The sequence below is a fragment of the Dasypus novemcinctus genome, chromosome 18, assembly GCF_030445035.2.
Source record: "Dasypus novemcinctus isolate mDasNov1 chromosome 18, mDasNov1.1.hap2, whole genome shotgun sequence".
Classification (NCBI taxonomy): domain Eukaryota; kingdom Metazoa; phylum Chordata; class Mammalia; order Cingulata; family Dasypodidae; genus Dasypus; species Dasypus novemcinctus.
Genome location: NC_080690.1, coordinates 86,806,635 through 86,831,646, shown reverse-complemented (window position 1 = coordinate 86,831,646; position 25,012 = coordinate 86,806,635). Strand labels below are relative to the sequence as shown.

The 25,012-nt window shown below is 40.6% G+C and overlaps 1 protein-coding gene and 1 non-coding gene across 5 annotated transcripts in view; both read left to right on the top strand.

Moving 5' to 3' along the window:
- The window catches only part of LOC101414161 (zinc finger protein 256), a 50,255-nt gene extending 25,243 nt beyond the window's left edge, over window positions 1-25,012 (top strand). For 2 of the 4 annotated variants that reach the window (XM_058279452.1, XM_058279454.2), the window contains 2 exons: window positions 95-1,882; window positions 19,151-25,012. In XM_058279452.1, the coding sequence (XP_058135435.1) occupies window positions 95-1,878 (1,784 nt within the window). In that variant the 3' untranslated portion in view covers window positions 1,879-1,882; window positions 19,151-25,012. Of the gene's footprint in view, window positions 1-94; window positions 4,253-19,150 lie in introns of those variants that run through there. The other 2 variants (XM_058279453.2, XM_012522048.3) reach the window with 1 other exon arrangement.
- Window positions 3,568-3,669, top strand: LOC111762227 (U6 spliceosomal RNA). Its single transcript, XR_002795395.1, has one exon. It is a non-coding gene; the product is annotated as a U6 spliceosomal RNA (small nuclear RNA).

The following is a 25,012-nucleotide window of genomic DNA, read 5'->3' as shown; positions in this document are numbered from 1 at the left end:
GAAAACTGTCCCATGGACTCATTCCTTGATGTGTGAGACCCTCATTTGCCAGTGAAAGTCAACATGTACTTTACCATCACTTCTTTGCTTTCAGGTTGTTGGCATGGAGCAGGGGATGAAGAGGCATCTGCTGAACAGAGTACTCCTATAGAAGGAGTGACACAAGTCAAGACTCCCAGGGCTGTTCCATTGCCACAGAAGGCCCACCCCTTTGAGATGTGTGGCTCCCTTTTGAACGACATTTTGCATTTGGCTGAGCAACAGGGAAAACATCACAGGCAGAAACTGTACATGTGTGGGACATGTGGCAAACGATTCTACTTCAGTGCTAACCTTCACCACCATCAGAAGCAGCACACTGCAGAGAAATTCTTCAAAAGTGACATGGGTAGAGCTTTGTTTTTGAAGAGCTGCAAATTCCATATGTCAGGGAAGCCATTTACCTGTAGAGAAGTTGGGAAGGACTTCCTGATCAGGCTGGGTCTCCTTCAGCAGCAGGCCAGGCACACTGGGGAGAAGCCAGTCAGCTACAGTGAATGTCGTGCAGCTGTTCACAATGGAAAAAGTTATGGCTGGGGAGACTGCAAAAAAGATTTTAGCCACAAACACATACTTGTTCACAACCAGACTGTGCTAAATAGAGGAGGGCTTTATGAATGCAGTGAATGTGGGAAAGCTTTTCGGTACAAAGGCTCACTTGCTCAGCACCAGAAACTCCACACGGGAGAGAGGCCTTATGAGTGCAACAAATGTGGAAAAGCCTGCACACGAAGGTCTAATCTCATTCAGCACCAAAAAGTCCACAATGGGGAAGGATTTTATGAATGCAGTGAATGTGGAAAATTCTTTACCCATAGCTCCATGTTCATTCAACACCAGAGAGTTCATACTGGAGAAAGACCTTATAAGTGTGGCAAATGTGGGAAATCCTTTAGCCAAAGTTCTGGTCTCATTCATCACCGGAGAGTTCACAATGGAATAAGGCCTTATAAGTGCAGTGAATGTGGGAAATCCTTTAGACTCAAATCCAACCTCATTCAACACCTGAGAGTTCATACTGGAGAAAGACCTTATGAATGTACTGAATGTGGAAAATCCTTCAGCCAAAGCTCTGGCCTCATTCAACACCGGAGAGTTCACACGGGAGAAAGGCCTTATGAATGCAGCGAATGTGGGAAATCTTTTAGCTGCAAATCTGACCTTGTTCAACACCAGAGAATTCATACTGGAGAAAGACCTTATGAGTGTGGCGAATGTGGGAAATCCTTCAGCCGAAGCTCTGGCCTTATCCAACACCGGAAACTTCACACTAATGAAATGCCTTATGTGTGTAGTCAGTGTGGAAATACCTTTAGTCAAATCTCTAGACTCATTAAACACCAGAGAGTCCACACCGGGGAAAGGCCTTTTGAGTGCAGTGAATGTGGGAAATCCTTTAGCGAAAGATCTGTCCTTATTCAACACCGGAGAGTTCACACTGGAGAAAGGCCTTATGAGTGCGGTGTTTGTGGGAAATCCTTTAGCCAAAACTCTAGCCTCATTTACCATCGGATAATTCACACTGGAGAAAGGCCTTATGAATGTAGTGAATGTGGCAAATCCTTTAGACTCAAATCCAACCTTATCCAGCACCGGAGAGTTCATACTGGAGAAAGGCCTTATAACTGCGATGAATGTGGGAAATCCTTCAGCCAAAGCTCTGGCCTCATTCAACACCGGAGAGTTCACACTGGAGAAAGGCCTTATGAGTGCAGTGTGTGTGGGAAATCCTTTAGCCGCAAATTTGATCTTATTAAGCACCGGAGAGTTCACCTGGAGCAAGACCTTATGATGGAGGCAAATGTAGGAAATCCTTTAGCCAGTGGTACAGCCTCATAAATTGGTATGTTCACATGCCTTATTAATGTGGCGAATGTGCAGATCCTTTAGCCAAAGCTCTGTCCTCATTTGATGCCAGAGACTTCACACTGTATAAAGGCCTTAGGTGCACAGAGACTATGCTGTTTCTCTGTTCAGTGTAAGAACACAGAGAGCTCTTGTGAGAGAGTCTTCTCCTTGATTTAATCGCATCTATCTGAACATCCCGATACTAATTTCCCTCTAGTTTTGGGGGTGGAGGAAGCTTATGGAGTTGCATTAAACTTTCTAACCTGCCTAGACCTTTGCCTGATTTATGGCTTATCAGGTTCTGCAGCATAGGTTCTTACTTCCTCCAATGGTCAGGTTTTCACAGTGTCTGTCACCATTGTAACATGCTCCATGAAGGAGACTTTGTTCTGATTTGCTGGAGGAAAGTGTGGAACCTGAGCATTAGGGGGTTTCCATTCCTTCCTTCTCTAACTAGTTAGGGCATGGACCCTAAGATTTGCTAGTGGCTTGCATGGAAGGTCAACCTTTTTTAGGGATATTATTGGTCTCACATGATGCTAGCGATGAATTTTTATCATCCTCTGGTCACCAACCCAGGAACCTTCTGCTTCACAGTGTTCTGCTTTGTACAGTAATACAGTCCTTATTGTTTAAGCCACACCTTTACATGTGTGGGTTGGTTTGAGAAAAGAGCTGGGTGCTGCCAGCATGAAGGAGTAAACATTGGGGATCCAAAATTTGTGCATCAGAGATGGTAATGTGTTGACGAAAATAGCTCTCTTTCTCTGATTTTGGCTTAATATGCATTGCTTCCCAATTCCTCCTATGAAGGATTTCAGGGCTTAGAGTTTATCATTGTGGCTTTGGATGCCAGGGTTTTTTTGTTTTGTTTTGTTTTGTTTTTTTTTGCATGCCTGAAGAGGGGCAGTTCTAACCTCCACTACTTCTGAAATTGTGAATTTTTTTTCTTTGTTCACAGGGATATCACATAATGCCCAGCCACTGTGACTGAGGGGACTTTCTTCCCTGGGTCCTGTACAGAATTGAGTAGGCTAGAGGCACTAGTTGTGAGGCTAGAAGGGCCAAGGGGAGCCATAATTGGTACAGAAGTACAGGCTTAATAGGGTGGGGAGGAGACTGCAGCACACTATTAGGAATGTACTTTTAAAAGTGCTTCTACAAATGTTCCAGTGGCTTATGACTGTGTGGGATCAGTGTGTACAGAAATTTTCATATCCTCTGGACCTGTGTATCTTGTGCACCTGACACAGCCAACATTCCTATTGACTCAATTGCAAACAGCCTTTCTTGCTCCCCAATATTTGCTGCCACTGAGACAAGGCTTTCCCACCCAGATTTTGAGGAAAGAGATGGTGGAGACACTATAGGGTGCCAAACCTTCAGTAGACCTTTATTTTGAATTATTTTTTTAAAAGATTTATTAAGGTATAATTCACATGCAATAAGCTACACCTAAAGTGTATCCTTTTTATTTTTTTCATAAAATTTTATTGAAGTGTATCATTCATACATGAACATGCATAAACAATATATAGTAATATTTTTGAATTTACAGTACAGACATACATATTGTCGTACAAGGCTTCCATACATCTCCCCACCACCAACACCTTGCGTTGTTGTGAAATATTTGTTACAAACTATGAAAGAGCTTCAAGATATTACTACTCTGCTTGCTTTGGCAGCACATATATATACTAAAATTGGAACGATACAGGGAAGATTAGCATGGCCCCTGCGCAAGGATCCCATGCAAGTCTTGAAGCGTTCCATATTTAAAAATATGTTACTACTAACTCTAGCCCATATCTTACATTTGATGTATTTTCCCCCCAACCCACCCAATTGCTAATACCTTAAATTAGTATTATATATTTGTTACCATTCGGGAGAAAACGTTCTCATGTTTGTCCTATTAACCACAGTCTGTCATTCACCACTTGATTCCATGTGTTATACAGTCCCTTGCTTTGTACAATCCATTTAAACTTTTGTGTGTTGATGTGTATAAAGCCCTGAAACATTGTAGTCATAATATGACCTGCGTATTTGCCTGTTCCCTTTTATACTCTCTCCATGCCCTCCTTGGACTTCAGGCCAACACTGATTTACTTTCCTTTACAACATAATATGTTTGTATTTTTAGAAATTTATATGATTGGTCTCAAAAAGGGTTTACTTTTCCCTGGTTTCTTTCATGCTGTGTAATTGTTTTAAGGTTTGTCGATGATACTGTTATCAATAATTCTTATTGTGAGTAGATTCTCTTATATGGCAATAGCACTATTTATCTTTTCATCTGTTTATGGACATTTGGCTTATTTCCAATTTTTGGCTATAGCAAATAAAGCTGTTACCAACATTTGCTTATAGTTCTTTATATGGATATACATTACACTTCTCTTGTGTTAATAACTCAGTGCAATAACTCACTGCATATGTGAATGTTTATCTTTTGCGGAAACTGCCAAACTGTGATCTAAATGGTTGTTGATTTTTACATTTCACTATCAGCAGGAGAGTTTCAGTTCCTCCACATCCTTGCCAACACTTGGTATTGTCAGGCTCTGGTTTGACTCCTTGTAGTAAGTGTGTTGATATATCTCATGGCTTTAATTGCATATCTCTAAGGATTTGTGATGTTGAGCGTTTTTCATGTGTTAATTTGCCACCATATTTCCTCTTCAGTGAAATCTGTTTCTATCTTTGACCTATTCCTGCACATCCTCTGCTTTATTAGAGAACTTGTGGGTTTACAGAACAATCATGCTTAAAATGCAAAATTCCCATATACTACCCCACAACCCAACACCTTGCATTGGTGTGGAACATTTGTTACAATTGATAATAGCACATTTTTATAATTGAATTATTAAAACTCATGGTTTAATTTCAGGTTCATTGTATAGTATAGTTCCACAGATATAACAAAAAGTTTCCTGTTGTGTACAATTTAACATTTCCCCCTTTCAGTCATATTCAGATACATATTTCACTGCTGTTGATTGCATTCACAACGTTGTGCTACCATCAGTGCTCTCGATTACCAACACATTTCTATTATTCTGAATAGGAACCCTGTATTATTATCTTTTTTTAAAGATACATAGGTCACAAAAAATGTTACATTAAAAAATATAAGAGTTTCCCATATACCCCACACACCCCGCCCTACTCCTCCCACATCAACAACCTCTTTGATCATTGTGGCACATTGATTATATTTATTTGGTGACCACATTTTGGTGTAAACTATAATCCAAAAAGGAACCCTGTACATTTTAAGCCTTAATTTCCCTTTCCCTACCCCTACCCTATCCCCTGGTAACCTGTATTCTAGATTCTGACTCTATGAGTTTGCTTATTCTAATGGTTTCACATCAGTCAGGTATATTTCTCCTTTTGTATCTGGCTTATTTTACTCACTATATCTTCAGGGTTCATCCATGTTGTTGCATGTATCAGGACTTTATTTTTACAGCTAATAATCCACCGTACACTTATTTTACTTTTTGCTTTTCCATTCATAGACATTTGGTTTGCTTCCATCTTTTGGTAATTGCGCATAATGCCACTATGAACATCTGTGTACAAGTACCTGTTTGAGTCCCTGCTTTCAGTTCTATTGGGTATTTACCTAATAGTGTGATTACCAGGTCATATAATAGTTTTCTATGTAGCTTTTTGAGGAATTGCCACACTTCCACAGCAGCTGCACCATTTTACACTGCCACCAGCAATGACTGAGTGTCCTATTCCCTGTATCCTCTCCAACACTTGTTCTTTTTTTTTTTTTTTTAATAGCGGCCATATTAATCAGTGTGAAATGGTATCTCATTGTGGTGTTTGTTTGTTTGTTTTTGGTCCTGGGGCTGGGGATTGAACCTGAAACAAACAAATTGGCCTGAATCAGTTTTTGTTTGCTGCTGCTTGCTTGTTTTAAGGAGACAATGGGAACCAAACCTGGGACCTCCCATGTGGGAAGCAAGTGCTCAACTGCTTGAGCCATATCCTTTCCCCTCATTGTGGTTTTGATATGCATTTCCCTGATGACTAATGATGTTGAGCAACTTTTCATATGCTTTCTGGACATTTGTAAAGATGTAAAGATTTGCAAAGATTTGCCAGGAAGATTTTTTGGAGAGAGATCTGTTCAAGTCTTTTGCTTTGACCTATTTTTTTTTTAAACATCAATTTTATTTGTTCATATTAATAAAGCATACAATTCATCCAAAGTATACAATCAGTGGTATTTGGTATAATTCCATACTTGTGCATTCACCACTTAACTCATTAGTGCATTTTCATTATTTCAATAATAAAAAACAGACAAAATTCATTACCTCGCAATTTCTATGGCCTATTTTTTAAAAAAATGAAATTTAAATATATTCCTTTTCATTTATTAGAGATATATGCTGTAGTCTCCTGTGCTTGCTGTGTGGAAAAAACATCCTGATTTGTAGTGCTTGCCAATTTCTCTGGTATAAATATTTCCACTATGGCCTATTTCAAGTTGCCAATATGATGGCAGTGAACATGGAGTTGGGAAGATTTGTCAGTAACACAGTATAATATTTTATTTCTACCATGTTGCTGTGTTAACTACAAATAATCTCAAGAATGTAATAATAATACAGTAAAATTTGGGAGTGATGAAATTTGAATCATTGCTTTTAAAACAGTATAATTGATGGATAATTGACTTAACCTGCACATACTTAAAGTGTACATTTTGATCTTTTATACAGGCTTATGCCATCCTGAAACCAAGTTACCTGCTGTGCTTTTTTTTTTTTTAAGGAGCTACCGGGGATTGAACCCATGACATACATGGAAGCAGGTACTCAACCACTGAGCTACATCTGCTCCCTAATGAGAGTTGGGGTTTTTTGTTTGTTTTGTTTTTGTCTTTAAGAGGTTCCAGGCATTGAACCTGGGACCTCAGACATGAGAAGCAGGTGCTCAACCATATTGAGCTACATTTGTTGCCCCCCCTTCCGCTTTTTAATTCCTCCTTTTCAACACATAAAACTGATACAAATACGGACTCTACTTTTTAAAATAACTACTTTCAAGTGTATTTAAAAATGTAAAAGACTATGTTATAAAGCCCCAAGAACCCTTCCTCAATCTTTATTTATTATTTCATGGTTGTCCTTGTTTTTTTTCCCTCTCCCCATGCAGATTAGTTGGTTATTTTGCTTATAATCCCATACATCTTGTCATTTAATGTATACTCTCTTCAGAATGCATTTCTAAAATGTAGGGGATGCTTCATATCTTAAGTATGTCATTTTAAAAAATTGAAATATAATGTCAGAGCTGGATTTTATCCATTTTCTCAAAAAGTGTGTTTGTTCTTTTAGGCAGATTGAATGCAATCAGAATCCAAAATGTATCCTTGTGGCTTTTAGCAGGTGTGCCTTGTAAGCCTTTTAACCCATAGGTACTGCCTGCTTCTCTTTATTCGTATTTACTTGTTGAAGTTGCTAAGCTGTTTGTTCAGAATAGTTTTCACATTCTATATTTGGCTCATTCCATCTTTCCAGTGCTAACTGCTCCTCTTTCCCCCATATTTTTCTGTGCACTAGATAATGATAGGATGGGCAACTGAGGTCCGGACCCAATGGATAGGTGAGTGAGTGTGCTGTTTCTGAACTGGCCTTGAGCTTGCCCCTCACTGCCCTTGACCTCCATTTCCTCAGGTATTTAATGAGGGATATTAACACCTGCGAGGACTAGGAGAGAGCCTGTGTGAAACGTGGCCCCAGTGCCCAGGTGACTCCCCTTGGTGACTCTCCTGTGAGGTGGGTGATGACAGTTGGCCCTGGGAACATGTTCAGGGATGGCTAAGATGGGTTTCACAGCAGGAGTTTTTGGAAATACTTCACATCCTTGTTACTGCATTCACTGTGGTGATGGAGGAGTGTGCAGTTACCGTTGGACCTGAGCCACAGGAACCTGAGTTCCAGCCCTAGCACTCCTCCTGAAATGGGGCCTGCTAGAGCTCCCTGTGTTGCCAGCTGTGACTTGGGGGTGATGACAGTGGTTACTGCCTGGACTGTGGGAGGATGAATAAAAGTAGCAAACACACTGACCTGGTGTGTCAGTCACACAGTTTGCTTCATGAACATTTTCCCTTTAAGTCTCATGACAACCTGGTGAAGTTAGAACTGGGTCTTTCTGTCTTTACCAGTGACCTAGCAGCAGACTCTTATCCCACCCTGTAACCTGAAGGCCAAAGTGGCTGCTTCTCCTTGACTTTCCATAGTTTGGTACCTTTTAGGATGTGGCTGCCCTTCACCCTGAAGGTTTGTGGATAGCTGGACCTGACCCAGACGTGTACTTGTGGAGGTGATGCTAGAGACCTTGGGCCTCTGGTCTCACTGGGTAAGACCTCACCATTCACCTTTAGGTGGAATCACCTCCACCTTGGTTCCTGGCTGGTCAAGAGGGCCACAGCACCCACTTGCCTCCTTCCCATAGCCCTATTCAGTTTTCTGGTCCCATCTCTCCTACTTTGGTCCCTGTGTCTGCATCAGGGATTGTTGGGTAAGAAACATGGTTCTTCTACACACAAACCCTCACCCCACAGCCAGTGGAACTTATTCCAGATTCCACAAGAGGGAGGTGATTGGCTCAGCTTGGTTGGGTCAGGTGTCCACACCCAGTTAGAAGGGCCAAACTGATGAACTGTTCTCAGTGAATGGAGTGTGTGAGGCAGCCCCGTAGGGGGTATTTGTCATCAGTGCCCCTAGGGATCTTCCTAAATAACGTAAAGAGGTTAAAATGTCCTCAGTGCCTGCATGGTTGTCACCTGTTTTCTACAGGCCACAGTCCTTCATTGATACAGGAGATGATTTTAGAGGGTGCAGAGAAATGTCATCAAGTGGCATGGGGTGACATCCTGGCCAGATAGTCGTTCCTTTTCCCTTCTCTTTCCAGTGTCCTGATTGTTCTGTGCTGTCTTGATAAACTCAGAAAGAAACAAATATGGAGGAGGAATGCTATTTTTTTTTTTTAAATTTTTTTATTTTTTATTGACTTTGTAATAATATTACATTAAAAATATATATGTGAGGTCCCATTCAACCCCACCCCCCCACCCCCCCTCTCCCCCCCCCCAACAACACTCGTTCCCATCATCATGACACATCCATTGGATTTGGTAAGTACATCTTTGGGCACCTCTGCACCTCATATACATTGGTTCACATCATGGCCCATACTCTCCTCTATTCCATCAAGTGGGCCCTGTGAGGATTTACAATGTCCGGTGATTACCTCTGAAGCACCATCCAGGGCAGCTCCATGTCCCGAAGACGCCTCCACCTCTCATCTCTTCCTGCCTATTTTTTAATCTTACAAAGATTTGCATGGAGTTTTGCTGCAAAATAAAGTACCTGGATTTTTTATTGATATCTATTAATAAAGCATAAATCCACCCAAAGTGTACAATGAGTGGTATTTGGTATAATCACATAGTTGTGCGTTATCACTTCATTTTTAGAGCATTTTCATTATTCTAGTAATAATAATACTAAAAAAACAAAAACCAAAAAACTTCATCACCTCTCAATCTATTCCCCTGCTATACATAGCTGTTACTCTGTTTCCTTTTCTCTAGTTTATTTGTATTTACATTTTGTAAAAATAATCTTACATACACAATATCACCCATATTTGTATTTTACATGTTTCACTATGTGATAGAGTCCTAAGTTACACTTTTTAGCTTTCCTTCTAGTAATATACATGTTTTTAGACTTTCCCTTTCAACCACTGTCATACCAATATAATAGCCCTGCTAGTCACAAACACCATGATGTGCTCTTACCATTTCCATTCATTTCCAAAGATTTAAAACAACCTTTTAAACCAATTCTGCACAGATTAAACCATGGCTTTCCATTCTCTACTTTCATTCTATTTTCTGGTGATGTATATTCTAATTATTAACTCCATGAGCTTACACAGTATATTTAGTTCATAATAGCGCAATCATACAGTATTTGTCATTTTGTGTCTGGCTTGCTTCACTCAACCTCCAGGTTCATCCATATTGTTACATGCTTTATGACTTCATTTCTACTTACAGCTGCATAATAGTCTATCATGTGTATATACCATAATTTGGACAATTTTTAAAGTCTTTTGCCCATTTTTAAACTGGGTCATTTGTCTTTTTATTGTTGAATTGTATGATTTATATATCATGGATATTAAACCTTTATTGGATATGTGATTGCCAAATGTTTTCTCCCAATGAGTTGGCTACTTTTCCACCCTTTTGACAAAGTCCTTTGAGGTACAAAAGTATTGAATTTTAAGGAGGTCTCATTTATCTATTTTTTCTTTTGTTACTAGTGCTTTGGATGTAAGGTTTAAGAAACTACTGCCTACCACAAGATCTTGAAGTTATTTTCCTACATTTTCTTCCAGGAGTTTTATGGTTGTTAACTTTTTATTAGGTCCTTGATCCATTTAGAGTTAATTTTTATATAAGCTGTGAGATAGAGGTCCTTTCTCTCTTGTGGATATGGCTATCCAGGTCACCCAGCACCATTTATTGAATAGACTGTTCTGGGCCAGCTGGTTGTTCTTAACAACGTTGCCAAAAATCACTTGACTGTAGACATGAAGGTCTATTTCTGAGTTCTCTATTCAGTTCCATTTGTCAGTGTCTGTCTTTATGCCAGTACCATGCTGTTTTTGCCCCTGTAGCTAAGAGATATGCTTTAAAGTCAGGAAGTGAGAATCCTCTAACTTTGTTTTTCTTTCTAAAGACTTTTTTTGGCTCTTTGGTGTCCCTTACCCTTCCAGATAAATTTGATTATTGGTTTTCCATTTCTGCAAAAAGGACTGTTGGGATTTTTATTGGGATTGCATTGAATATGTAAATCAATTTGGGTAGAATTGACATCTTATCAATATTTATTCTTCCAATCCATGAACTCAGAATGCCCTTCCATTTATTTTAAGTCTTCTTTGGTTTCTTTTAGCAATGTTTTGTAGTTTTCTGAACACAGGTCCTTTATATTCTTGGTTAAGTTTATTCCTAAATATTTGATTCTTTTAGTCACTATTATAAATGGATTTTTTCCCCTGGTTTCCACCTCAGATTGCATAGCAGAAATGCTATTAATTTTTGCATATTAATCTAGTGTCCCACCACTTTGTTGAACTCATCTATTAGTTCTAGTAGCTTTGTTGTGGATTTTTCAGGAGATTCTGGATATAGGATCATATCATCAGCAAACAGTGAAAGTTTTACTTCTTCCTTTCCCATTTGGGTGCTTTTTATTTCCTTGTCTAGCCTAATTGCTCTAGCTAGAACTTTTAGCACAATATTGAATCACAAAGGTGAGAGTGGGCATCCTTGTCTTGTTCCTGATCCCTGCAGGAAGGCTTTCAATCTTGCACCATTGAGTACAATGCTACCAGTAGGTTTTTCATATATGTACTTTACCATATTGAAAAAGTTTCCTCCTCTTCCTATCATTTGGTGTGTGTGATGGTTAGGCTATTGTGTCGGCTCGGCCAGGTAATTGTGCCCGGTTGTTTGGTCAAGCAAGCACTGGGCTAACGGCAATACAGGGGCATTTATGGACTTTAGGCACCATTGAATTGACAGCAGTGGTAAATCCTAGATAGCTGGTTATAATTACATCAGTCAGGGAGATTGCCATCAGCAATGAGTGATGCTTAACCCAATCAGTTGAATGTCTTAAAAGGGGAAGTGATCCCCTCATTGAGAGAGAATTTCCTAGCTCATCTTTGGACAGCCAACATCTTTCAGAACTCATCAAGAACCTTCATTGGACTTTCTTTTTTTTTTTAAAAGATTTACTTATTTATTTAATTTCCCCCCCTCCTCCAGTTGTCTGTTCTCTGTGTCTATTTGCTGCATCTTGTTTCTTTGTCCGCTTCTGTTGTCGTCAGCGGCAGGGGAAGTGTGGGCGGCGCCATTCCTGGGCAGGCTGCACTTTCTATCGCGCTGGGCGGCTCTCCTTACAGGGCGCACTCCTTGCGCGTGGGGCTCCCCTACGCGGGGGACACCCCTACGCGGGGGACACCCCTGCGTGGCAGGGCACTCCTGCGTGGCAGGGCACTCCTTGCGCGCATCAGCACTGCGCGTGGGCCAGCTCCACACGGGTCAAGGAGGCCCGGGGTTTGAACCACGGACCTCCCATGTGGTAGATGTACGCCCTAACCACTGGGCCAAGTCCGTTTCCCCTTCATTGGGCTTTCATTGCAGCCCCTGGTAGCTGTCTGCCTGCTAACCTGGACTTGTGCATCCTCACGGTCACTTGAGAGACTCTTATAGAATCTCATACTATTGACAGGTATCTCTTGTTGATTCTGTTTTCCTAGAGAACCCTGACTAATACAGTGTGTGTTTTGTTTTTTATCAACTAAGGGTACGGTATTTTGTCAAATTCCTTTTCTGCATCAATTGAGATGATCATGTGATTTTTCTTCTTTAATTTATCAGTATGGTTTATTACACTAATTGATTTTCTTGTGTTGAAATACCTTTGCATATGTGGGATAACGCTCACTTGATCATGGTATATAATTATTTTAATGTGCTTTTGGATTCCGTTTTCAAGTATTTTGTTGAGGATTTTTGCATCTATATTCATTAGAGATATTGGTTTGTAATTTTCTTTTTTTGTAGTACCTTTATCTGGTTTTGGTAGTAGGGTGATGTTCACTTCGTAGAATGAGTTTGGTAGCATTCTTTCCTGTTCAATTTTTTGGATGAGCTTGAGCAAGATTGGTACTAGTTCATCTTTGAATGATTGTAGTATTCTCCTGTGAAGCCATCTAATCCTGGCTTTTCATCTTTGATAGGTTTTGATGACTGTTTCAATCTCTTAACTTGTGTTTGGTTTGTTGAGGTCTTCTATTTCTTGTAGGGTAGTGTAAATGGTTCTTGTATTTCTAGGAATTTGTCCATCTCATCTACAATTGCCTAGTTTTCTGGCATACAGTTGTTCCTAGTATCCTTTTATGATCTCTCTTATTTCTGTGGGGTCAGTGGTAATGACCCCCTCACATATCTGATTTTCTTTATTTGTGTCTTCTCTCTCTTTTTTTCTTTGCCAGTCTAGCTAAGGGTTCGTTATTTTTGTTGATCTCAAAGAACCAACTTTTGGTTTTGTTGATTCTATTGTTTTTTTTTCTTGATTTCATTTATTTCTGCTCTGATCTTTACTATTTCTTTCCTTTGGCTTGGTTTGGGATTAGTTTGCTGTTTTTTTCTAGTTCCTCCAGGTGTGCAGGTAAATCTTCCATTTTAGTTCGCTCTTCTTTTTTAATGTAAGCATTGAAGTGTCCCATAGGTTTTGGTATGTTGTGTTTTCATTTTCATTCATCTCAAGACATTTGTTGAATTCTCTTGCAGTTTCTTCTTTGACCCATTGATTATTTAAGAGCATGTTGTTTAATCTCCATATATTTATGACTTCCCTTTTTCCATCCATTATTGATTCCCAGCTTCATTCTATTATGACCAGAGAAAGTGTTTTGTATAATTTCAATCTTCTAAAATGTATTGAGTCTTGTCTTGTGACCCAACATATGGTTTATCTTGGATAGAAGGATTCATGAGCATTTGAAAAGAATGTATATCCCGCTTCTTTGGGGTGCAGTGCTCTATAGATATCTGTTAGGTCACATTCTTTTATCATATTATTCAAGCTTTCTGTTTCTTTATTTAGCCTCTATCCAGATGTTCTATCCAAAAATGAGAGTGGTGTGTTGAAGTCTCCAAACTATTATTGTAGAGATGTATTTTTCCCTTCAACTTTAAAAGTGTGTGCCTCATGTATTGTGGGGCACTCAGGTTAGGTGTATAAATACTTATTGTAGTTATTTCTTCTTGTTTAATTGCCCCTTTTATTAATATAATGACTTTCTTCATCCCTTATAATAGTTTTTCATTTAAAACCTATTTTGTCTGATACTAGTATCACAACTCCAGCTCTTTTTTGGTTACTATTTGCCTGTAATATCTTTTTCCATCCTTCCACTTTTAACCTGGTTGTGTCCTTATGTCTGAGGTGAGTCTCTTGTAGACAGCATATAGGTAACTCACATTTTAAAAATCCATTCTGTCAATCTGTGTCTTTTGATTGGGGAGTTTAAGCCATTAACATTCAATGTTATGACTGTAAAGGCAGTACTTACTCTATCCATTTTTTCCTTTGGCTTTCTGTTTTCATATCATACTATTGTCTGTCTTTTTACCCTTTAGTTTCCCTTCTTAATAATATTCATTTCTACACATTTTCCCCAAGTCTCTTGCCATTGTTTTTCCTTTCAGGCTGCTGTATTCCTTGTTGTATCTCTTGTAATTCTGGTGTTTTGGTAACTTATTCTCAGATTTTGTGCATCTGTGAAGACTTTGAACTCACCCTCATTTTTTTTTTTTAAAGAGTTATTTATTTATTTCTCTCTTCTCCCCCCATCCACCCCGGTTGTCTGTTCTCTGTGTCTGTTTGCTGCATCTTCTTTGTCCGCTTCTGTTATTGTCAGTGGCACAGGAATCTGTTTCTTTTTGCTGCATCATCTTGTTGTGTCAGCTCTCCGTGTGGGTGGTACCATTCTTAGGCAGGCTGCACTTTCTGTCGCGCTGGGTGGCTCTCCTTACCGGGCACAGTCCTTGCACGTAGGGCTCCCGTATGTGGGGGACACCCTGCGTGGCACGGCACTCCTTGCGCGCATCAGCACTGCGCGTGGGCCAGCTCCACACGGGTCAAGGAGGCCTGGAGTTTGAACCGCGGACCTCCCATGTGGTAGACAGATGCCTTAACCGCTGGGCCAAGTCTGCTTCCCCACCCTCATTTTTGAAGGACAGTTTTGCTGGGTACAGAATCCTTGGCTGGCAGTTTTGCTCTTTCAGTACCTTAAATATATCATACCACTTTCTTCTCTCCTCCATGGTTTCTGATGAGAGGTCAGCAGTTAATCTTTTTGAGGTTTCCCTGTATGTGATGCTTTGCTTTTCTCTTGCTGCTTTCAGAATCCTCTCTTTATCTCTATTTGACATTCTGAATAGTTAACTGTCTCTGGGTAGGTCTGTTCAGATTTATTCTGTTTGGGGTGTGTGGTCCTTGGATAGTGTGGCAGTTTGATATTATTGATGAATTCCAAGAAGAAATATTGGATTATGTTTGTAAACTGGTCTTTTCTTAAGGGCATATTAGAGAGTATTAGATTCAGAGGTTTTACTTTTACTTGATTAAATAATGATTGGGGCTTTGATTGTGCCACATCAGTAGGACATTGAGTCCCTGCCCCTTTGGTGGGTGGCACTCACAGAGAAACCACACCACAGAGAAGGAAGTTTAGAGTTTTGGATGCTAGAGCCTGGGAAGTAAGGACACAGAGGAGCAAAGAGAAGGCTCAATTACACATAGCAGAGGCCCAGGAAGAGAGACAAGCCATTCACCCGATCGTCTACAGTTGGCCTTGTGGAGAAAGCAGAGCAGCTGAGCCCAGAAAGAAGTGAGCCCCTGGAAGAGAGGAACCCAGGAATCTAAACCCTTACAGACATCAGCAGCCATCCTGCCCCAACACATGGCGACAGACTTTGGTGAGGGAAGTAACTTATGCTTTATGCCTTGGTAACTGCCAGCTTCTACCCCAAATAAATGCCCTTTATAAAAACCAACCAATTTCTGGTATTTTGCATCAGCACCCCTTTGGCTAATATGGATAGTGATATTTATGTCTTCCATAAGGGTTTGGAAGTTTTCAGTCATTTTCTCAAATATTCTTTGTGCCCCTTCTCCATTCTCTTCTTTTGGGACACCGATAATGCATATGTTTGTGCATTTCAAGTTATCATTCAATTCCCCGAGACCATGTTGCATTTTTTCCATTCTCTTCTCTTTTGTTCTCCTGTCTTTTCTAGTTCAGATGTTCTGTCTTCCAAATCACTAAGTCTGTCTTCAAGCAATTCAAGTGTGCTCTTATGTGCCTTTAATGTATTTTTAATTTCATCCATTGTGTCTTTTAATTCCCATAAGGTCTGTTACTTTTCTTTGAAACCTTTCAAATTGTTCTTTTTTTAAAAAAAAAATTAGTTTTTTTATTTCTCCCCCCCCTCCCATTGTCTGCTCTCTGTGTCCATTCACTGTGTGTTCTTCTGTGTCCACTTGCATTCTTGTCAGCGGCACTGGGAAACTGCATCTCTTTTTTGTTGCATCATCTTGCTGCGTCAGCTCTCCATGTATGCGGTACCACTCCTGGGCAGGCTGTGCTTTTTTTGCATGGGGCAGGTCTCTTTGCAGGGTGCACTCCTTGCGTGTGGGGCTCCTCTTTGTGGGGGACACCCCTGTATGGCACGGCATTCCTTGTGCGTATCAGCACTGTGCATGGGCCAGTTCACCACACGGGTCAGGAATCCCTGTGTTTGAACCCTGGACCTCCCATATAGTAGGCAGAAGCTCTGTCAGTTGAGCCAAATCCGCTTCCCTCAAATTGTTCTTTATGCTCACCAACTGTCTTCTTTTTTTTAAAATTTTTTATCTTTTTAAATATTCATTTTTTATTTATTTCTCTCCTGTTCCCCTTCCCCCCTGTTGTCTGCTCTCTGTCCACTTGCTGTGTGTTCTTCTGTGATCACTTCCATCCCTATCAGTGACACTGGGAATCTGCGTTTCCCTTTGTTGCATCATCTTGTTGTGTCAGCTCTCTGTGTGTGCAGCGCCACTTTTGGGCAGGCTGCGCTTTCTTTCACGCTGGGCAGCTCTCCTTATGGGGTACACTCCTTGCGTGTGGGGTTCCCCTACGCAGGGGACACCCCTGCGTGGGGGACATCCCTGTGTGGCACGGCACTCCCTATGCGCATCAGCACTGTGCATGGGCCACTCCATACAGGTCAAGGAGGCCTGGGGTTTGAACCGTGGACCTCCCATGTGGTAAGCAGATGCCTCATCCACCAGGCCAAGTCCACCTCCCTGTTTCCAACTGTCTTCTTAATATCCTTTATCTCTTCAGTCATATTTTCAAAAGAAAATACAACTAAATTTCTTTTGAGATTCATAGTGGATTCAGCTGGCTGAATTCACTGAAGAACCACTCCCCCCAATGTCCCTTCCCTTTTCCCATGTAACAGCTAACAGAGAAGAAGATGTCTGTTCCCCTCTCATTTAGCTGCAGTGTGCCAGGGGTTTTACCCCATCTTAATACCTTGAAGTTGGAAGGGAGCCCTTTCCAGCCTGCTGTGGGGGTTTGGTAACTCATGTTTGTTGTTTCAGGTTCCTTGTCTCTCTGTCTCTCACCCTCTTGGGAGTTGTCTAGCACTATTCTGGCCTGCTAATCCCCAAAGCAGGCTCTTCAGACAGCTTTTGGCTCTTTCTCCATTGTTTTTGTAAAAGACTTGAGCCCAGTCTGCTTAGTCTGACACCATCTCCCCACAGTTTGCCTAGATTCTTCAACTTGACGGATTTTACTAGACTTTTATTAATTTCTTTCCAATCTAGTTTTCTCTTTTTGGATACCCAGTGTATTATTCAGCTAAAGGGGTGCTGATGCAAAATACCAGAAATCTGTTGGCTTTTTGAAAGGGTATTTATTTGGGGTAGCTTACAGTTACCAGGCCATAAAGCATACATTACTTCTTTCACCAAATTCTATTGCCATGTGTTGGAGCAAGATGGCTGCTGACATCTGCCAAGGGTTCAGGCTTCCTCTTTCTCCTAAGGCTCTGTTGTCTCAGCTTCTTCCAATATCAGCTGTCGGCTGGGACATGTCTCATCTCTCTCCTGGGGCTCAGCTGCTCTGCTCTCTCCACAAGGCCAGATGTAAACTGTCAGGCGAATGGCTCGTCTTTCTTCCTGGGGCCTCTGCAATGTCTAATGGAAACTTTTCTCTTTCCTCATGTATCTACTTCTCTGTGTTTACTTCCCAGCCTCCAGGATCAAAACTCACTTTCTCTTCTGCCATGTCATTTTCTCTGTGAGTCCCTGGACTCAGAGTTCTACTGACATGGCCCAATCAAAGCCTTAATCATAATTTAATGAAGTAAGAGTGAAACCTCTGAATCCAATACACTCTAATGTTCCCAGAGGAATACACCAATTTATAAACATAATCTAATATCTATTTTTGGAATTCATAAATAATACCAAACTACTATACCCAGCTTCTCTTACACATAACTTAAACCATGTAAATGAGTTTTGGGCAATGGAATATAGGCATGAGTGACTGAGAATTTGGGTCTTAATTATGTTTTCTAATCTGTGCTCCTGCATGTGGATGCCTCCTTGGATTTTAGTGGTTTGAGTTTTCTTACTTTCTATGATTTTGAGCTCCTTGGGATCTGCAGATGAGGTCATGGAGTGGTAATGTCTTGATGAGGACTGGAGCTGGTGGTCTGGAGCTGATTGTCATAAGGCTGTACTGTCTCATGATCATACGTTTGTGTTTGGGACTGGCTGCTTTGAGTCCCAGAGGGAACTGGTTCTTGAGAATAAGAGCATCATCATAAGATGATGAGTTATCATCTTATGTCCCAAACTTGAAACTATATCAACTCCACTCCAGTTTAGCCTCAGGGCAGTTAGTTCTGATGATCTCAATTGTTAAATCATGTGGCCTGTAAGAATTTGACCCTTGGACAATAGACCTACCATAGTTTATGAAATTCTCCTGTAGAAGCTATTTAAAACACATTAAATAATGGACCTAAATTGTACAAAGGTATGCTTTTTTGTGAAAATTTTCATCATTACCTTTGGCACTGCTTGCTGAGTCAGAGGGTATTTGTATTTTTTTTTTTTAACTTTAAAAAATTTTTTTGAAACAATTTCAAATTGACAGGATAGTTGTAAAAATAATACAAAACTCATACAGAGAACTCCGAAATACTCCCCCTCCCCCAGATACTTAGATCCACCAACTTTTTTTTTCATTTACATATTTTTATTTGAAAATGTTTATATTAGTACAGTGAAACTAAATTTTAGAGACACTGGATTATCATTAGTTTATTACAAAAGAGTCATGGAAATAATCTACATGATGGAAGATTTCAGAACTTCAGTGGAACAGGCAGCTTCACATGATGCCGTTTCAATAGCGATCTATTTCAGTCTATGTACTCCCAAGAATGTCACCATCTCTAAATAAGTAATAATCCCTATCATCTAGAACTACTTTGGTGCCTCATATTCTGGGAGAAGAACTTTATTGCCAACTTTCACACTAACTGGTTGAATATTTCCACCCTTTCCTTTAGATCCCCATCCAACAGCTACTACTGTTGCCTGCAGTACTTTTCCTTGAGATTTTTCTGGAAGCATAACGCCTTCTTTGGTTACAGTTTCGGCAGCACTCCTTTCAACCAAGATTCGGTCAAAGAGGGGCATAAACTTTCTAAATGCCTGCCCCGCCATGGCACCAGTTGCGGTACTCAGCTACAGTGTCACCACCGCCACAAGGACAGACCTGTAGTCTGGCCCCCGGGCTATGAGAACATGGGAAAAGACTGTCCAGCACCCACGCGCGCTCCGCCCCAGATACATCAACTTTTAACATTTTGTATCATTTAACATTCGAGCAAATGTGTGTTAAGTACAAGGTCTTAATATCAGGCAAAAATTCAACCAAAGAAAACTATGGACAGTAGTATATAGTAATATATTTATAATCTTCCAGTAAGAGTAAAAAAGAAGAAATATACCAAGGGAAAGAAAGTAAACTAACTCTATCTATACAAAATATAAACAAATAAACTAGAGAGACAGAAACAAAATAGCAATTATGTATTGCAAGGGAAGCAAGTGAGATTGAGAGGGCAGCAGATTTGGCTCAATGGATAGAGTGTCCACCTACCACATGGGAGGTCCAGGGTTCAAACCCAGGGACCTCCTGACCCGTGTGATGAGCTGGCCTATGCGCAGTGCTGATACACACAAGGAGTGCCATGCCATGCAGGAGTGTCCCCTGTATAGGGGAGCCCCACACACAAGAAGTGCACCCTGCAAGGAGAGCCACCCCATGCAAAAAAAAGTGCAGCCTGCCCAGGAGTGGTGCCACACACATGGATAGCTGATGCAGCAAGATGACACAACAAAAAAATGATGCAGTTTCCCAGTTCCTCTGAGAAAGAATGCAAGTGGACACAGAAGAACACAGTGAATGGACACAGAGAGCAGACTACAGAGGGAGGAATAAATAAAAAAGAAATCTTTAAAAAAAAGAGATTGAGAGGTGATGAGTTTTTGTTCATTTGTTTTTTGTTTTATGGAAATGCTCTAATAATGATTGAATTGATGAATGTACAACCATGTGATTATACCAAATACCATTGATTATATACACTTTGGATAGATTGTATACTTTATTAATATGTAACATTTGCTCTATCATTCCATCTATCCATCTGCCCATTTGTCTATTTTCTAAACATTTGAGAGCAGTTTGGGTACATTATACTCCTTGAACACTTAATATTTCATGTGATTTTCCTAAGAACAATGGTATTCACTTATGTAATCATCATAAGTATAGTTATCAAGTTCAAGAAATTTAACATTGGGAAGCAAATTTGGCCCAATGGATAGGGCATCCACCTACCACATGGGAGGTCCATGGTTCAAACCCCAGGCCTCCTTGACCCATGTGGAGCTGGCTGATGCGTGCAAGGAGTGCCGTGCCATGCAGGGGTGTCCCCTGCGTAGGGGAACCCCATGCACAAGGAGTGTGCTCCGTAAGGAAGAGCTGCCCAGCGCAAAAGAAAGTGCAGCCTGCCCAAGGATGGGGCCACACACACGGAGAGCTGACACAACAAGATGACACAACGAAAAGAAACACAGATTCCTGGTGCCACTGATAAGAGTAGAAGCGGTCACAGAAGAACACACAGTGAATGGACACAGAGAGCAGACAACTGAGAGGGGAAGGAGAGAGAAATAAATAAATCTTTAAAAAATTTAACATTGATATAAAGCTTACAGTATATATTCCCATTTTTCATATGTTTCAATAATGTCCTTTGGAAAGTTAATTTTCTCCTTCATTATTAGATCTAGTCTAGGATCATGCCCAGGGTCAATTGTCATGGTCTCTCTCTTTCTTTTTAAATTGTGGGAACATATGTAAAACATGAGCTTTCCTATCACAACCAGTCCCAAACATACAATTCGCTGAGATTAATCCTATTCACAATGTTTTGCTAACTCCATCACCCATCCCTTACCAGAGCTTTCCTGTCATCCCAAACAGAAACCCTGTACTCATTATGCATTAACTCCACATTCCTACCTTATAACCTGTACTCTGCTTTCTATTTTCAAGAATGTACATATTCTAGATATTTCATATTAGTGAGATCATACAATATTTGTCCTTCTGCCTCTTACTTGTTTCACTCGACATGATGTCTTTAAGATTCATTCATGTAGCAGCATGTATCAGAACTTCATTCCTTTTTAATGGAAATAATCTTCTATTGTATGTATATACCACATTTTGTTTATTCATTCACCTGCTGATGGACATTTGGGTTGCTTCCATCTTTTGGCTACTGTGAATAATGGTGCTATGAACAGCATGTTTTTGAGTCCCTGCTTTAAATTCATTGGGATATTTACCTAGAAGTAGGTATGCCTGGTTATATGGTAGTGTTAAGTTTTAACTTTTTGAGGAACTGCCAACCTTTCCCACATCAGCTGTGCCATTTTACATTCCCACCAACAATGTACTAAGGTTGCTATTTCTCTGCATCCTCAACAGCACTTGTTGCTTCCCATTTTTTCAAATAATAGCCATTCTAGTGGGTGTGAGTCATTGTATTTTATATTTTGACGATTATTCCAAATACTGAGTGGTCACTCCAACTTGCCCACCCTTAGTAGTGTATGTTAAGAGCCTTGTTGTGATGATAACAATAATAGTGCTTATGAAGTGAGCTGTAACTGTGTGCCAGGCTCTGTGTGAAGCACTTTTTATGTTACCTTCCATGAGATGTGTTGTGCTATTTTTCCCATTTTATTCCTTCCTTCCTTCCTTCCTTCCTCCCTCCCTCCCTCCCTCCCTCCCTCCCTCCCTCCTTCCCTCCCTCCCTTCTTCCCTCCTTCCCTCCTTCCTTCCCTCTTTCCTTCCTTTTTTAAAACTAGGTACTGGGGGTTGAACCTTGGACCTCATACACGGGGAGCAGAAGCCCTGCTTAAGCTACATCAGTCCCTTACTGGATTTCTTAAACTAGAAGGAGCATCTGAATCCCCTGGAGGTCTTGTTAATGCAAAGAGTGCTGGCCTCCATCCCCAGATTTTCAGAGTTTGAGGTGGGGACCCAGTAGATACAGTTTTAAACAAATTCCCAAGTATTGCTGGTGCTACTGGTTTAGGAACCACAGAATTAGAGCAATATATAATATGAGCATATGAAAACCTCACAATCAAAGTATTATTCACTTTCTAATATAAATCTTGTCTCTGAGGGTCTGAGAGATGAAGAGGCTTACCTAGTACCTCACAGGAAAGGGCCTCATATTGAGACCTCTGAGGGAGTGTATTAGGCAGCCAAAGGGGTGCTGATGCAAAACACCAGAAATTGGTTTTTATAAAGGGTATTTATCTGGGGTAGAAGCTTACAGTTATCAGGCCATAAAGTGTAAGTTACTTCCCTCACCAAAGTCTTTTGCCATGTGATGGAGCAAGATGGCTGCCAACATCTGCCAGGATTCAGGCTTCCTGGGTTCCTCTCTTCCCAGGGTTCATTTCTCTCCAGGCTCAGCCCCTCCATTTTCTCTACAAGGCCAGCTGTAGACTATTAGGTGAATGGCTTGTTTCTCTTCCCAGGACCTTCTCTCTTTCCTCACAACCAAGTTCCTCTGTGTGCTTACTTCCCAGGGTTCCAGGTCAGGACTCCAGCATCAAAACTCTGCCCTTTACCATGTTTTTTATCTGTGAGTCCCCACCCACCAAGGGGTGAAGATTCAACACCCTACTGATGTGGCCAATCAAAGCCCTAATCATAATTAATCATACCCAGGGACAGATCAGTTTATAAACATAATCCAATATCTTTGGAATTCATGAACCATATCAAACTGCTACAGGAAGACTTTGCCCAACTTAGCCACAAAAATCTGGGCATGGCTCCTTTACAAGGAAAACCTGGTTTTCATCTTTTGAACTTTGGGACATATTTCCTGTCATCCCTGGCAGTGCTATTTAATTATTGCCATGGAGAATGAGAAGGGCCCCTCCTAGCCAGCCAGAGGAAGTACATACACTATATTACCCATGATGGTTTCCTTTTTATTTTTATTTTATTTTAAATTAAATATATTGGTAAATGCCCACATTCCTATGAAAATGACTGACTCATTGAAGAGCAGACACCAAGTATGGAAAAAACAATGTATGCATATTGTTCCTGGGGTATTCCAGACAGCTTGAGAAGCTTATGTAATGTAGTAGCCATCACCTCCATTACTGACATGTGTGTCTGGGCCTCATGGTCTGGGCTAGTGGCTCCATGGTCCTTGTCCTGCACAGGCACAGGCAGCGAGTCCAGCTCATTCACTGCAACAACCTTCCCACCGTATTTTTTTTTTTTTCTTTTCTTTTTTTTTTTATTGACTTTGTAATAATATTACATTAAAAATATATATGTGAGGTCCCATTCATCCCCACCCCCCCCTCCCTCTCCCCCCCCAACAACACTCGTTCCCATCATCATGACACATCCATTGGATTTGGTAAGTACATCTTTGGGCACCTCTGCACCTCATAGACAATGGTCCACATCATGGTCCATACTCGCCTCCATTCCATCCAGTGGGCCCTGTGAGGATTTACAATGTCCAGTGATTACCTCTGAGGCACCATCCAGGGCAGCTCCATGACCCAAAGACGCCTCCACCTCTCATCTCTTCCTGCCTTTCCCCACACCCATCGTCCACCATGTCCACTTTTCCCAATCCAATGCCACCTCTTCTTTGTGGACATTGGATTGGTAGTGTCCATTGCACCTCTATGTCAAGAGGAGGCTCAGATTCCACATGGATGCTGGATGCAATCCTCCCATTTTCGGTTGTAATCACTCTAGGCTCCATGGTGTGGTGATTGTCCTTCTTCAACTCCATCTTAGCTGAGTGTGGTAAGTCCAATAAATCAGATTGTAGGTGCTGGAGTCTCCCACCGTATTTTTGCATGCAGCAAGAGCCATGTGCCACATCCTGATCCTGGTGGCCACATTTATTTCTTTTTACTTTCTCCCTTCTCTTTTGTCCTTTTGGATAACACTGATTGAGAACCCAAGCCATTGGCTGATGAACATCTTTGAACTGGTGTGTTCATGCTTCCCAAGATTCAGTCCCTTTGTGCTCATTGTCAGCGATAATGATGCCTCCGTTCTACTTTATCTATTGGGCAAAGAACACATTCTTTTCCCAGTATGGTCTCTGGGCTAAAAGCTCCATCCAGGACATTCAATCATGTATTTAGCAACTTTTTCTTTATATAGCTATAAGCTCATATATTATTCCTGTTAATTTATGAGGAATTTGAAATTCAGTGATAAATAACAATGAAAACAACCCTGCCCTCATATTGCTTAAAAGGTATTAAAAAAATGAAATGGTGTAAATAACTATTCAAAGATTATATTTAAAAATAGTGTAATGTTAGTCACTACACTTGCTCAAGGAATTTCTGTAATGTATGGATGTTTTAGGATTTGTAAATTTGGAAGTGGAAAGCAACTTTTTTTTATTATTTAGGAGGTACCGAGGATTGAACCCAGGACCTCATATGTGGGAAACAGGTGCTCAACCACTGAGCTACAGCTGCTCCCCAAGCAACTGTATTTTTTAATTTTAAGCTGACTGCCATAATATTTATTAATATTTTCCAAGCAGAGTGGTTGAATTATCTTTTAAGTAGAGAAAAAAATGACCTGGGAGCATTCTGAGTTGGAAAGATGTGTTTAGACTTCAATGTATATAAAGATAAAGACTAACTGAATTGTTTAAGTAACATTGAAATGCAATAATTTAGATATATTAGATATTATGAATGTTAGTGCTATGAATGATAAAACATGCTGACATAAATTTCATGCCTCTAATAAACTCAGTAGTAACACTGTT